Source organism: Venturia canescens, chromosome 7, assembly GCF_019457755.1.
Source record: "Venturia canescens isolate UGA chromosome 7, ASM1945775v1, whole genome shotgun sequence".
Taxonomy (NCBI): Eukaryota; Metazoa; Arthropoda; class Insecta; order Hymenoptera; family Ichneumonidae; genus Venturia; species Venturia canescens.
The window spans coordinates 17,939,310-17,952,106 of NC_057427.1; the positions used below are offsets into that span (position 1 = coordinate 17,939,310).

At 43.3% G+C, this 12,797-nt stretch overlaps 1 protein-coding gene and 1 pseudogene across 1 annotated transcript; one reads left to right on the forward strand and one right to left on the reverse strand.

The window, feature by feature from the left end:
- Positions 1-12,797, reverse strand: part of LOC122413330 (cytochrome P450 315a1, mitochondrial-like) — a 70,453-nt pseudogene that overhangs the window by 9,557 nt on the left and 48,099 nt on the right.
- Positions 4,761-10,855, forward strand: LOC122413331 (uncharacterized). The gene is made up of 6 exons (XM_043423613.1): positions 4,761-4,942; positions 9,168-9,225; positions 9,627-9,842; positions 10,111-10,449; positions 10,539-10,666; positions 10,832-10,855. The coding sequence occupies exons 1-5, from the start codon at positions 4,761-4,763 to the stop codon at positions 10,656-10,658; spliced, it is 915 nt and encodes a 304-aa protein (XP_043279548.1). The 3' UTR covers positions 10,659-10,666; positions 10,832-10,855.

The window sequence follows — 12,797 nt, forward strand, 5'->3', positions numbered from 1 at the left end:
ATGAATTACGTTTCCTGTAGGAATTCTGAATTTTGGAAATAAAAAAAAATGAGATCATTGTCTAACGTAGCCAAGTACAGTGAATGAATTAAGGTTCTTGTGGAATTCATTCGTGTACACTTTTAGCCCTAATCCCTCACTTATTCAGAAAAATTTTCCAGCAAACGTCACAGAGCAACAAAGGTTTCTCGAATGATTCTGCAATTATTAAGAGATTATCATCTGTTTTTATGCTAGCTCGGGTTATAAACTTAAAACAGTTTACGCGTACAAGTGCATGCATTGTATCTATACGATGTACTGCACAAATTCATTTTCAACATTACACACAAGCTTGGCGTGCATGGTTTTCAATCGGAAGCTCGGCGAAGGAATGCCTCATCCGTCCATATATTTGAAGAAAACTTGATGACCCAGTCATGTAATTGTTTTTTAATTTGCCATCCCTTTTCTATCCAACTATTTTATTGAGTAGTTCGACGTGAGATCCCGCGCTGTGTACACAGAGAAAAAAATCTATTCTTGACTAGTTTGACTGATAAATTCATTACTCCAAATGTTACGTATTCAACGCGTTTTCTTTTCTCAAACCAATGTTTACACAGCTTACTTCTTTGTTCATCCATTTCAATACTTGTGTAATTCATCCAATCATCAGCCCATTTGGTAAAAAAAAGAGTGTACGGACAAACGAGTGAAAGTCACGCGTGGATAAATTAGAATGCGTATGGGCATGAAAGAATGGCCGTATGTATCCGTACAAGATAAAGGCATATAAAGGGATTGATTGATTTCATTTCTTTATCCGTTCGTTTAATTGTTCAATTTTATCCACTAATTTCACCCATCTGGATTGTTTACCAAATCATTATATAACAGGGCCCCTCTTATTTTATTGGGGGATCGGTTTTTTTCACACTCGTTCATACAATTCTAATTAATTATTATTTTCATAGTAAATTTGAACAATTGTCTCTTCCCGAGCTTCCGATTGAAAACCATGCACGCCAAGCTTGTGTGTAATGTTGAAAATGAATTTGTGCAGTACATCGTATAGATACAATGCATGCACTTGTACGCGTAAACTGTTTCAAGTTTATAACCCGAGCTAGCATACAAACAGATGATAATCTTTTAATAATTGCAGAATCATTCGAGAAGCCTTTGTTGCTCTGTGACGTTTGCTGGAAAATTTTTCTGAATAAGTGAGGGATTAGGGCTAAAAGTGTACACGAATGAATTCCACAAGAACCTTAATTCATTCACTGTACTTGGCTACGTTAGACAATGATCTCATTTTTTTTTATTTCCAAAATTCAGAATTCCTACAGGAAACGTAATTCATTCACTGTATATGTTACAATAGATGTCATATTTTTTCACAGTTAAACATTTTTTAAAATTTATTTATTGACAATGCGAATATAGAAAATCATTTAAAACGACGGTCACGACCTTTTAATACTTGGCGTGCCTTTTTTACTTTTTGAAGTGTATACTGTGACGATGTGACGATGTTTTTTTGTATCGTCACAAAGGGACGAGAAAAAGGCGAAAGTACGCCAGAGTCCCTCCCGTCTAACACCCCGGCCACACAGCGATCTCGTAGAGTCAGTTAGGTTAAGATTTTTCCATATTTTTAATGCAAGCGACCGGGAATATTATTTTGTTCCATGCTACGAGCGAGAGCGAGAGAGGGAATCCTTCGAGAAGCGGGAGGAGTGAGAGCGATTGTTGGAGTTTTCCGAGATTCGGGAGGAGAAATTGTAAAAGGGAATTTAGCGATCTCACGTCTACGTACTTCGAGCAGAGCTCGTACATTCATCGATTCTTGCCCAGTGAGATCTGCAAGTCGGGAAGACCTCGAGAGCGGAGCGAGGATTTGGGAGAGTTACGATATCTTCGTTTTCCATCGTTGGTTTCGTCTCTCCGTCGCCGAGCGAAGTTCAAATCGAGGAAAAACATCGAAAACTTCCATTCTCCCGCAATCAAGAAATAACATCGTTTTTTCTATAATCCCGATACATCGAATCATAAAAGGGAAAAATTTAACTATCATCGATAATATTAAGTTGCAAGCTAGGGGTACGAGGAGAGAAAATTTCCGCCGTAAAAAGATTTTGAATCGGTGACAACTCGAGAACCTGTCTCACGCTTGCACGCTTACTTCGTACGACGCACCTGCCGATCATTTCGAGAAGTATTGAGAGCAGAAGGGGGGGGGGAAGGGAGAAGCGCTTACGCTTCCCGTTCCAGTGTGGTCAGATTTTCGCTGGGTGTTCGACAGGACGGACGACGTAATTAAGGAAACCGTAAGTTCCTCTCCTTTCGCCTTTCGGACTCGGTTAGTGAGCTCGGATTTTTCCCGATTATTATTGTCGCTTTCGTTCGGTTAATTAAACAAAACATTGAATATTGGATCCCGAAATAAAATATTCGGTCGCGGTCACTGATTGCCTCGTAGTGCGTTTTCTTTTAATAGAATATTGAATTCTGTCACGTGTGTTCTCGGCTCTCGGGTTATTACAGGTCGTGAAAATATTCCAGACAGAATTTCGCATCGTGGCCGTTAGCGGAAATCTCCCTCGTGTCGTGAAAGTAATCAATGAGAAATTTTCGGCAATACTCGGGTGCGGGAAAGTCGTGGAACGGGTTGAAATAGAGTGAGTGAGCGGTTGTGTGCGGTCAAGAGAATCAAATTCGCGTATTTCAATATTAGTCCGGCCTGGACACCGACTAGCGGGTTCCCGGTAATTTCGAAGCGTAGAATATCATCGTTATCTTAAATATCTCGTCCACGAGTAGTCCCGGGGCGATATAAAAGAAACGGGCTCGTTTTAGAGTGTACAGTGTGCAGGTCTTGACCGAAAGCGTGTGAGTGTCGCGTGCGTGTAGATTCCACGGTTTTCTCGTTCTCGCAGTAAACTTTCGTGAATTTTCCCGCGTAAAACTTATATTGTTACGTTAAATTTATTAAATAAGAGAACGTTATCCCGGATCGAAAAGTTAATCATTGTTAATTAAATAAAAGCTGATATTCTATTGTTATAAGTTCTTTCGTGCTCGAATTCTTTCCTGTTGGAAATCACCTCGCCCTCTTCCCGCTGAACAAAGCTGGTCAATCATCCTTCTCTCTCTCCTCGTCGAGTCGCTTTGCGACTGGCGCCCACGGGATTTTAATCCTCGAAATAAATCGACGTAAGGGAGAGATAAGGACTTTTGTGGCCTTGTGTAAAATATTGGATATTAGAAAATTCGGTCACAATACATACGCTCAGATATGTATACATATGAGAACCCCTGTCGCCCAGACTGTAATTTTCGAATTATCGATGAAAATACATACTGTGACATCTATGCTTACATCTAGAACTATCTGACTGCAGTTATTTCGGCTAGTGACTTTCGGCCGACCGGAAATAGTGAAAACGCCATTGTCGGCGAAATTAGACCCTACCGTTTTTCACAATTATTCTATATTTAGGGACAAAACTAATATCGAGTTTGAGTAGTACAGCTATGCCGGTTCCGCGCCATGTATGAATCTACCTTACCGACCGTCGGTAAAGTAGATTCCCTGCTCTAACCAAAACAAACCCAAACGGCCGGTAATAAAGATGGCCGCTCTAACCCAAACAAACCCAAACAGTCGGTAATATTGATGACCGCTCAAACCCAAACAAACCCAAACAGTCGGTAATATTGATGACCGCTCAAACTCAAACAAACCCAAACAGGTTATCGAACTGAGCTCAAACCCAAACAAAACCTAAGCAAGCCCAAACAAAACCTAAACAAAACCTAAACAAACCCAAACAGGCCATCGAACTGAGCTCAAACCCAAACAAACCTCGAACTGACTCAAACATTCAAAGTCCGCGCGCCGGATAGTTCGCGCCGATAGATGGCGATTTGGCTAGTGGAGATTTCGTGTGCGGAGCCAGGGCTGACCGAGCATATAAGGCAGCGAGTAGCACTTGGATTTCAGAGAATTTCGTGGACCTCACCATGGTAAGTATATCCCATAATAATTCTCTCATGTACCTTTTTGTAACCACCATCTTTTACAGGTGTATAATAACGTGTGCCTGTGTGGGGGCCCTCGCTTGGCCGCTCTAAACGGTCCCTAATAGAGATGGCCGCTCTACCCCAAACGAATCGATTTAAGGTCCGCTCGCTTCCGGTCGACTGCGTTGTCTGGATAGTCTGTTCCACCCGTCGGTAAAACAAATTCCGCGGCGGGAGATTTTAACCTTGTAGTTTCGGCCGGAGATTTGCACTGCGTAGTTTTGGCGGGGAGATTCGAACGCTGTTTTTTTGGCGGGACGTTGAACTCTGTTATTTTGGTGGGGAGATTCGAACGCTATGTTTGTGGCGGGGCATTTGATATCTATAATTTTGGCGAGAGATTTGAACTGTGTAGTTTTGGCGGGAGATTCGAACGCTGTATTTTTGGCGGGACATTTAAACTCCGTAGTTTTGGCGGAAGATTCAAATGTTTTGGTGGGAACCCGAACTGTCAGTCATAAAATTCTTTGCTTTGTAGTTTTGGTGGGAGATTTAAATGTTTTGACGGGGGTCCGAACTATCAGTAACTGAAATTTTTCACTATAACCCCAGACTGTTACGTGATGGACACATAGGGCTTCCAGCGGAACCACGGGTTCATCGAATTGGAGTGACTACCGATACGATTTCAGCCAGGATCTAAAGTCATTCATTTCTGACACAATGCTGAAAACGTGGTGGTAGGATTAGGTATGGGGAAGCAGGACGTTTTGGCACCGCCGTTTTGGCGCGACCGTTTTGGCGCGGCCATTTTGGCGCGAGCCGTTTGGGCGCTGGAACGTTTGGACGCGAGGACTTTTTGGCGCCGCCGTTTGGGCGCGGAGACGTTTTGGCGCGAGGACGTTTGGGCGCGGGGACGTTTTGGCGCTGGGACGTTTTGCCGCGGGGACGTTTTGGCGCGCGGACGTTTTGGCGCGAGGACGTTTTGGCGCGACAACCTTTTCGCGCTAGGAGTTTCGTTCTCCGGGGGGAATATTTTCACTGATTTTGTGGTGAGCACCGCCTGAGGTGTGCATGCTCCCTCCGGTACCAGAAAAATTTACCCAATGGTAATACGACCTGGATAATTCGTCCCCGGAAAATTCACTCGCACATAATTTCTCCCTAAAAAAAATCCCCTTTGAAAAATTCGTCTCTTGGGAAATTGTTAGGTGTGGCGTAAGCCACTAACGGGGGAGGGAAGGCACAGACGGGGTATGACGTGTAACAGAGGGACAAAATGGCACATTTAACGCCGAGCGCAATGTTTTCAGTACGAGTCGTAGCCAGTCCGTCAGAAAAACGCTGATTCCAAGTGGAGTATTATTGATGATTTAATTGATTAATGATTTTTGTGGGGACGATTCTTCCTGGGGGGCCAATTCCCAAGATAATGTTGCAAGAGGAATTCTCATAGATTCGTTGTCTGCGAAGGAGTATGTCCGTTGGGGCATGTTTGGGATTGCTGCACGTATCATGATGGGTCGCTGTAGCCAGCGCGAGGGGTCCGAGGAGTGTGTACCGATGGGAGGGTGCCTTCCATGGTGGGGAACCCCATCATATTGTGGGGTATCTTGCCTCTGCAACCCAGACAGAGCCCCTTGCGGGTCCTGTGACCACTCCACTATGTCCCACCCACCATCCGAGGTGCCCCGAACCCACCTCACTATTTCCCACCCACCATCCGAGATGTCCCGCACCCATCCCACTATTTCCCACCCACCATCCGAGATGCTCCGCACCCACCCCACTATTTCCCACCCACCATGTGCGTCTACATATGTTTTTTTGGCAATATTTCCGAGCTTTTTCGCGAAATCTAACTTGAACCCCTTTTATATATTGCACATTAGCACAATATTCAACTAACCCATGTACTTGTGACACGAAGTTTTCAGTTAAGCCAATATGGCCATCAAGTGGCACAACGCCCCCCCCCCCCCCCCCCCCAATGTTTTCGATGCTAACAACGTAGACAACGTGTGTGGAACACCAAAGGGGGTCCAGGGGGCAGGGGCAGAGCCCCCCGGGGGGTTCGGGGGGCGGAGCCCCCCGAGAAATCGTTATAAATTTTTTTAAATTAATGAGAGAGTCACAGAAATCATAATGGTGCGCATATTCTGATTCTTATCCCCCCCCCCCCCCCGGCCCCTTAGTCTTGGTTAGATTATCATCGTGCTTAACTAAGTTTAAGACAAATGTGATGGTGGCGTGGTTGAAATTAGGATCTACAAATATAATAATCACTAACTTTCAACCCCCGTTTTACCCCATTAAATTTTTTGATCTTTTTCAGTTTTGATTTTCATTCAACTGGAGACAAGTCTCATTTTCGATAAAAAAAAGGCTCTACATATAGGGAGCATACACATAATAATGATGCTTCAACTTTCAACCCCCGTTTCACCCCCTTAAAGTCAAAATTTCGATTTTTTTTACTCTTGAAAAACAACTTATTTTGGGCTAAATATGAAGAATGCATGGTCAAAACTTGGCGCCTCGGAAATCGTACTCTTGCCACGTCTTTGCCTTGAAACGATCGCGTCCAAACATCCTTGCGCCCAATCGTCCTCACGCTCAAATGGTCGCGTCAAAACTACCTCGCGCCAAAACGTCCCAGCGCCAAAACGTCCCCGCGCCAAAACGTCCCGGCGCCAAAACGTCCCCGCGCCAAAACGTCCCCGCGCCAAAACGTCCCCGCGCCCAAACGTCCTCGCGCCAAAACGTCCCCGCGCCCAAACGGCGGCGCCAAAACGTCCTCGCGCCCAAACGTTCCAGCGCCCAAACGGCGGCGCCAAAACGCAACGCACCCATTCCGATAGTTAACTGCAACTATTCCGATAGTTAACTTCAACGTTAGTTCGCAAGCTATCCTGACAGTTGGCTATCCTGGCAGTTCTGCAAGTGCCGATGACGGCACGGGTGATCTCGAATCAATGTGACTATCCGGATGGCAGTGCTGGCGCTATCTGTATGCTCGAATTGCCTCCCGGGAAACCTCAAAAGAATTTATTCTCCCGGCTATCTCTCGTATGCTTGCTCAGCAGAGGGGGTTAGCGATTCGTCACTGCAGTCCATAAGTGGAACTACCCGCGTCCCCGACACTATCCTAACCTCAAATCTAACCTTGATTATCGTGATAGTTGACTGTCCCCCAATAGGATTCTGCTCTGGAGACGCTGTCCACCAATGGGATTCTGCCCTAGGATTTGCCAATGGGATTCGTTCGGTAGGCGACAGTTGGTTGGGTATCCTCATCCCTGATAGCCGGCTATCCTGATATTCCCACCGTTTGAACATCTGTGTTTGGACATCTCTATCGCTGACTATCCAGATGGTTGGCTACGCCGATTATCCGGATGACTATCCGTTGAGTATTCCAGCTACTCTCTCATAATTAGCTAACCTCAACTATCCTGACACTCGGCTATTCTTACTCAAGTATTATGATGGCACGGCTGGCGCCAAAACTGCCGCGGGAGCGTCTCCACAGTTGGGTATCGGGTGTTTGTCGAGGGGGGTGTGGAATCTGCATTGTATTTGGGGGGGGGGGGGAAAGTCCACCATGAAAACTGAGTATTCCGACTGTCCCGAGGCGAATCCCCACCACGTGACTGCAACTATTCTGATGGTCCATCAATAGGATCTGTGTTCGCCGTCCACCAATAGGATCTGGGTTCGCCGTCCACCAATGGGATCTGGGTTCGCCGTTCACCAATGGGATTTGCGTTCGCCGTCCATCAATGGGATCTGGGTTCGCTGTCCACCAATAGGATTCAACTCTGTGTTCGTTCGATAGGCGACAGTTGGTTGGCTATCCTCATCCCTGAACGTTAGTCGGCCATCTTGATCGCTGACTATCTCAATAGTTGGCCATCTTGATAGCTGTCTATTCTGATCGCTGATTATCCAGATAGTTGACTATCGTGAAAGCTATTCTAACCTCAACTGACTATTCTCACCCAACTATCCTGATTTTAACCTGAACCATCCTGATCGCTGCGCCATCTTTCGCCAATACTTTTAGCATTCGAATCTCCCGCTAAAGCTGCCGCGGGAGCGTCTCCGCAGTTAGCTCTATCGGGTGGGGGCGTGGAATCTGCATTCCCGTGCTTGATATCTGAGTATTCTGATAGCCGAACCCCCACCACACGTTAGTATGTGACCATTCCGACTTCAACGGTGGGTTCGTGTCTCCGCCAATGGGATTCTGCCCTGGGTCTCCGCCAATCAGATTTTGTTCGTGTCTCCGCCAATAGGATTCTACCCTGGGTCTCCGCTGTCCACGAATGAGATTCTGCCCTGGGTTCGTTTGGTGGGCCATTAACGACAAATAGTTGGCTAGCCTGCACTTTGAATTTTGCGCTCGTGGCTATTCTAACCTGACAGTTGGCTAACCTCAACTTTCCTAACATCTGCCTAACCTCAACTATCCTGATAACTGACTATCCTAACCTCAACTATCGTGACAGCTGACTATTTTAACCTCAATCATCGTGACTATCCTAATCTCAACTATCGTGACAGCTGACTATCCTAACCTCAACTATTGTGACTATCCTAACCACAACTATCGTGCCAGCTGACTATCCTAACCTCAACTATTGTGACAGCTGACTATCCTAACCTCAACTATCATGACTATCCTAACCTCAACTATTGTGACAGCTGACTATCCTAACCTCAACCATCGTGACTATCCTAACCTCAACTATTATGACAGATGACTATCCCAAGGAGACTATAGGTAAGGAGTCCAATCTCCGTATTGGGCGCCTGTTAGAAAAACGTCCGTGAAAATGTCGGGAACCCGGGTTCGAGGAACGGCCACTCGCGTCGCATTGTCGTTTGGTACGGCTATATATATAGTAATAAAATCGATGTCGTTGGTGAAACTGACCGCCATGGCAGCGGAATCGTGGATTTAAAGAGCTTTTGCGCCTGTCAAAAATTAAATACCCAGTGTAAACAAAAATCAGTTGGATTACGAGTGGAACAACGTTTTGTGACGATTTAGATCAAACTGTCGGTTGCAACGGCGACTTTAAGCACTACGAAGGGAGTATATAGAATTATACTTTTTCATAATCAATATAATTAAATTTTTGTTTTTTTTTCAGTTTTCTTTTGATAGTTGAGGTTATCTGCGGTAGCAATTTAACTGCTCTGCAACTTGAGGTAGCATAAGTACTTTCACTGTATCTGATTTTTTTCAATGTAGAGAAAAACTTGAATACTTGAATACTACTTGAATGTTTTATTGAAGTCTACTGTATTTTCCTAGAATGGGAAAAATTTGTGCAGTGCCAGGATGTCGCAGCGGAAAAGAGGGAGATGAAACACGCCGGAAGAAATTAGGACTGCGCCGGATCACTCTCTTTTCTATTCCAAAAGTAAGAGTAATATTCTTTGCGTAAAGGAAAATATACTTTTTGGTTGCATGTAAGAGTAACCAATGCTTGAAATGTAATTTATAATTCAGAGTTGCATGTGGCATGACTTTTCATGGCTTCAAGTTTTTCTCTGACATTTAACTACTACATTGATCGGTATAAGCATGGTTTTATTTGTTTATGCAGAGCGAAGACCGGCGCAATCAATGGAAAAAAGCGCTTGGCTGCGAACTAGATGTTAAGCAGTTTGTGTGCCAATTTCATTTTTCGGAGGACTCCATTAAGAAGTCGGACAGGATTGTTTTGACAGATGGTACGGTCTATGATTCACCATTGATCCGGTGGAGATTGAACGAAGGCGCTGTGCCTATTTCTCAACAGTGTGGACCGATGGACTGCGAGGTGAGTGATTCTATATTTTAACAATACTAACATGTTAAACTACTCTTAGAATATTATGTATTTTTTTTTTGTATTTAAATTTAAGAAAAAATATTTTCTAGTACTTTTAAATGATAAAATATTTACAAATCATAATTTTTTATTGACACAGTGATTTATTGAATATTCAATTTCATTATTCAAGTAGAATTACATATAGCAGCTGATCAATATCATATGTAATTTCATAAAGTATTTTCAAATATTCATAGCTGTTAAAACATTGCAGGAAAACAACAATGGGATTGAGGAAACAGAGCAAGAGAATAGTGCGTTAGATGTGAAAAAGGAACAGCTGCAAATAAGTAATTCTGTTGTACTTGATGAAGGAACCGATACAGCACCATCTATACTCACTGAATCCTGGACGGAACAAGATGTGGATAACGTGCAAGGAGCCGTAGATGCATTTACGTTGGGAAACCTAAAAGATGACTTGACGGCGGGACTACTATCAGAATCGTGGGCATGGACTCAGAAGTCAACAGGGCTAATTTTCACACTTTTAGATCGATCGAATTTACATCCGCAACTTCATTTGGAGGTTGCTCTCGATCTTACTCTATCAGTAAGTATCCAATTCTCATCATAACTGTAATCAAGATTAATTTGATTTCTTACTACAGTTATTGTTTAATATTTTTATTTTTATTACAGATTAGAACGATTACGGACACGGTGATACCCTTGAATGAGCAGGCAACATCCTCAAATGATATCCGTCGCTACATGAAGATTTTAAAAAACTGCATCATATGCAGTGGAACCGGCGTCTAAAGTGAAAGGTAAATGGTCTATTTATACTTCAGCTTACTGATTCTTTATGAATTAAATTTTCGAATCTGTCGAATCGTTTGTTTTTTTAGAGATCATCAGTTAAGAGTATGTATGTGAACTGTTAAATACATTGGACAATTGAAATTGAAAATTATTTTATTCCTATTTTGTAGTCGAGATCCGCGATGCGTGGGTATGATTGATTTAAAAAAACCGAGCGATAATCAGCGAAAAAACTGGAGATGCGAGTTATGTCAACAGATTCGCGAGAGGGTACAGAGGAGGAATCAACGACGCAGAAAAACAATACTTAAGCGGGAACGAGCCCAGAAAAAAGCAGATTTGACTCGAAGAAAATTCATTCGCCTGAAACGAAAGGTAACTATTCTTGACTATTTTACAATGTTACATACTTTTTTATTTTCACTTTACTTTACTTATTGTACTCAACAGTTTTAAATTGACTAAATTGGATAATATTTCATATTCATTATTGAATATGTTTTTCTTTGCAGACTAAAAAATTGTATGCTGATGTCGCTGATTTAAAGCGATCGTGTTCAAGGATTGAGAAGGAGACGCTTGAGAAGAATATCGCCCTCCTACCGGAAACACAGAAACAAGCGGTGCGAACTCGTTTGGAGACGGCAAAGGTGGGAAATCGAAAGGGCCGAAGATATGCCATCGAATGGATGTACGAATGTTTGTTGATGCGCATCAAGAATAGTGGTCTATACGACCACATTCGGGAACGTGAGATTCTGCCACTTCCATGCAGAGAAACGTTGAGTCGGTACATTCGGAGGATAAGTTCGTCAGCGTATGGATTCCAAACTGCCATTTTTGAGGGTATGAAAATGAAGGGCTCATCTATGGAGTCCAATGAAAAACGAGGTATCAAATTTTGAATATTTGTAATATCGAGTTTGGTCAACAAGCCTTTTTGTGTTTCCCGGACTCAACTGGAAACATGCATCTGTAGTATACTGAATTTGTTAATTACTAACCAATACAATTTCTTTAGAATCGTGTTAATCTCGACTTTTTTGCAGCTACTGAGTGAGTAATATTTAAAGTCTGTTGATATTAAAATTAAAAGTTGTCATTTCAATGTTTAAGGTACGCTGCTTGTCGATGAGATGAAACTAAGTGAGGCCGTTTCTTTCAACAAGCAAACTTTGGAGTTTCAAGGTTTTGTTGATCTTGGTCAATATACTCCAGAAGAAAAAAGAATGACGCGTGCAGACCATGCTTTGGTTTTCATGTTTCAACCGTTCCGAGGATCTTGGGTGCAGGTGCTTGGCAGCTACCTGACGAAAGATTCAGTGACGAGTGCTATATTGCACAAACTTATTCTGGAGTGCATCGTGCTGTTATCGAACTCCGGATTTCATGTTGACGCCGTCGTCACAGATGGAGCACAATGGAATAGAGGCGTATGGTCCATCTTCGGAATACGGGACGGACGATTAAGTTGCGAGCATCCGTGCGACTCAACTAAACGGCTGTGGATGATTGGCGACTTTCCGCATCTACTTAAATGCTATCGAAATGGAATCGTTAGCCGCAGTTCGTTTATGGTAATCGTATTTTTATAGGCATTGTAAAAACAAATGCTCTGTCCTTCTAAAATTCAATATTATGTTTTTTTAGACCCCTGATGGAATCGTCCAAAAGAAGCACTGGGAAGCATTACTGAGATATGAGCAGATGACCAAGCCCAGTTTAAAGATCGCATACCGCCTGACTCCGACTCATTTAAATCCGGCTGGATTTCAAAGGATGAACGTGCCTTTGGCTTTTCAGGTATGTCGATTTACGTCCTTGCACATCATCGCTTTTTTAAAATGCATTCTCTATTCCGAACATTATTATTTCTTCAATTCTGTCGCTTGATCGAGACAATATCGAAGCTAGTCATATGCTTAAAGGAGTGAAGATTAATGATTTTTTTTCCAAATTCTTACAGCTTTTCGATTTGTCAGTTCGCGTGGCTATGGAGGTGTATCGAAACAAGCCGGAGTGCTCCGATTTAGCTGATTCTGAGGCAACGCAAAGGTTGTGCGAAAGAACAGGAAAACTCATCGTAGCCATGATGTCACGGACGCCACAAGACGCTCTCCGGTGCTCGGGAGATTG

Bases quoted from the DNA above. Each gene is read 5' to 3' on its own strand.
- LOC122413331 (XM_043423613.1), top strand. From the start codon at position 4,761: ATGGGGAAGCAGGACGTTTTGGCACCGCCGTTTTGGCGCGACCGTTTT. The intron at 9,226-9,626 runs GTAGCATAAGTA...TTGTTTATGCAG, and splicing joins TAACTGCTCTGCAACTTGAG to AGCGAAGACCGGCGCAATCA. The intron at 9,843-10,110 runs GTGAGTGATTCT...AAAACATTGCAG, and splicing joins GTGGACCGATGGACTGCGAG to GAAAACAACAATGGGATTGA.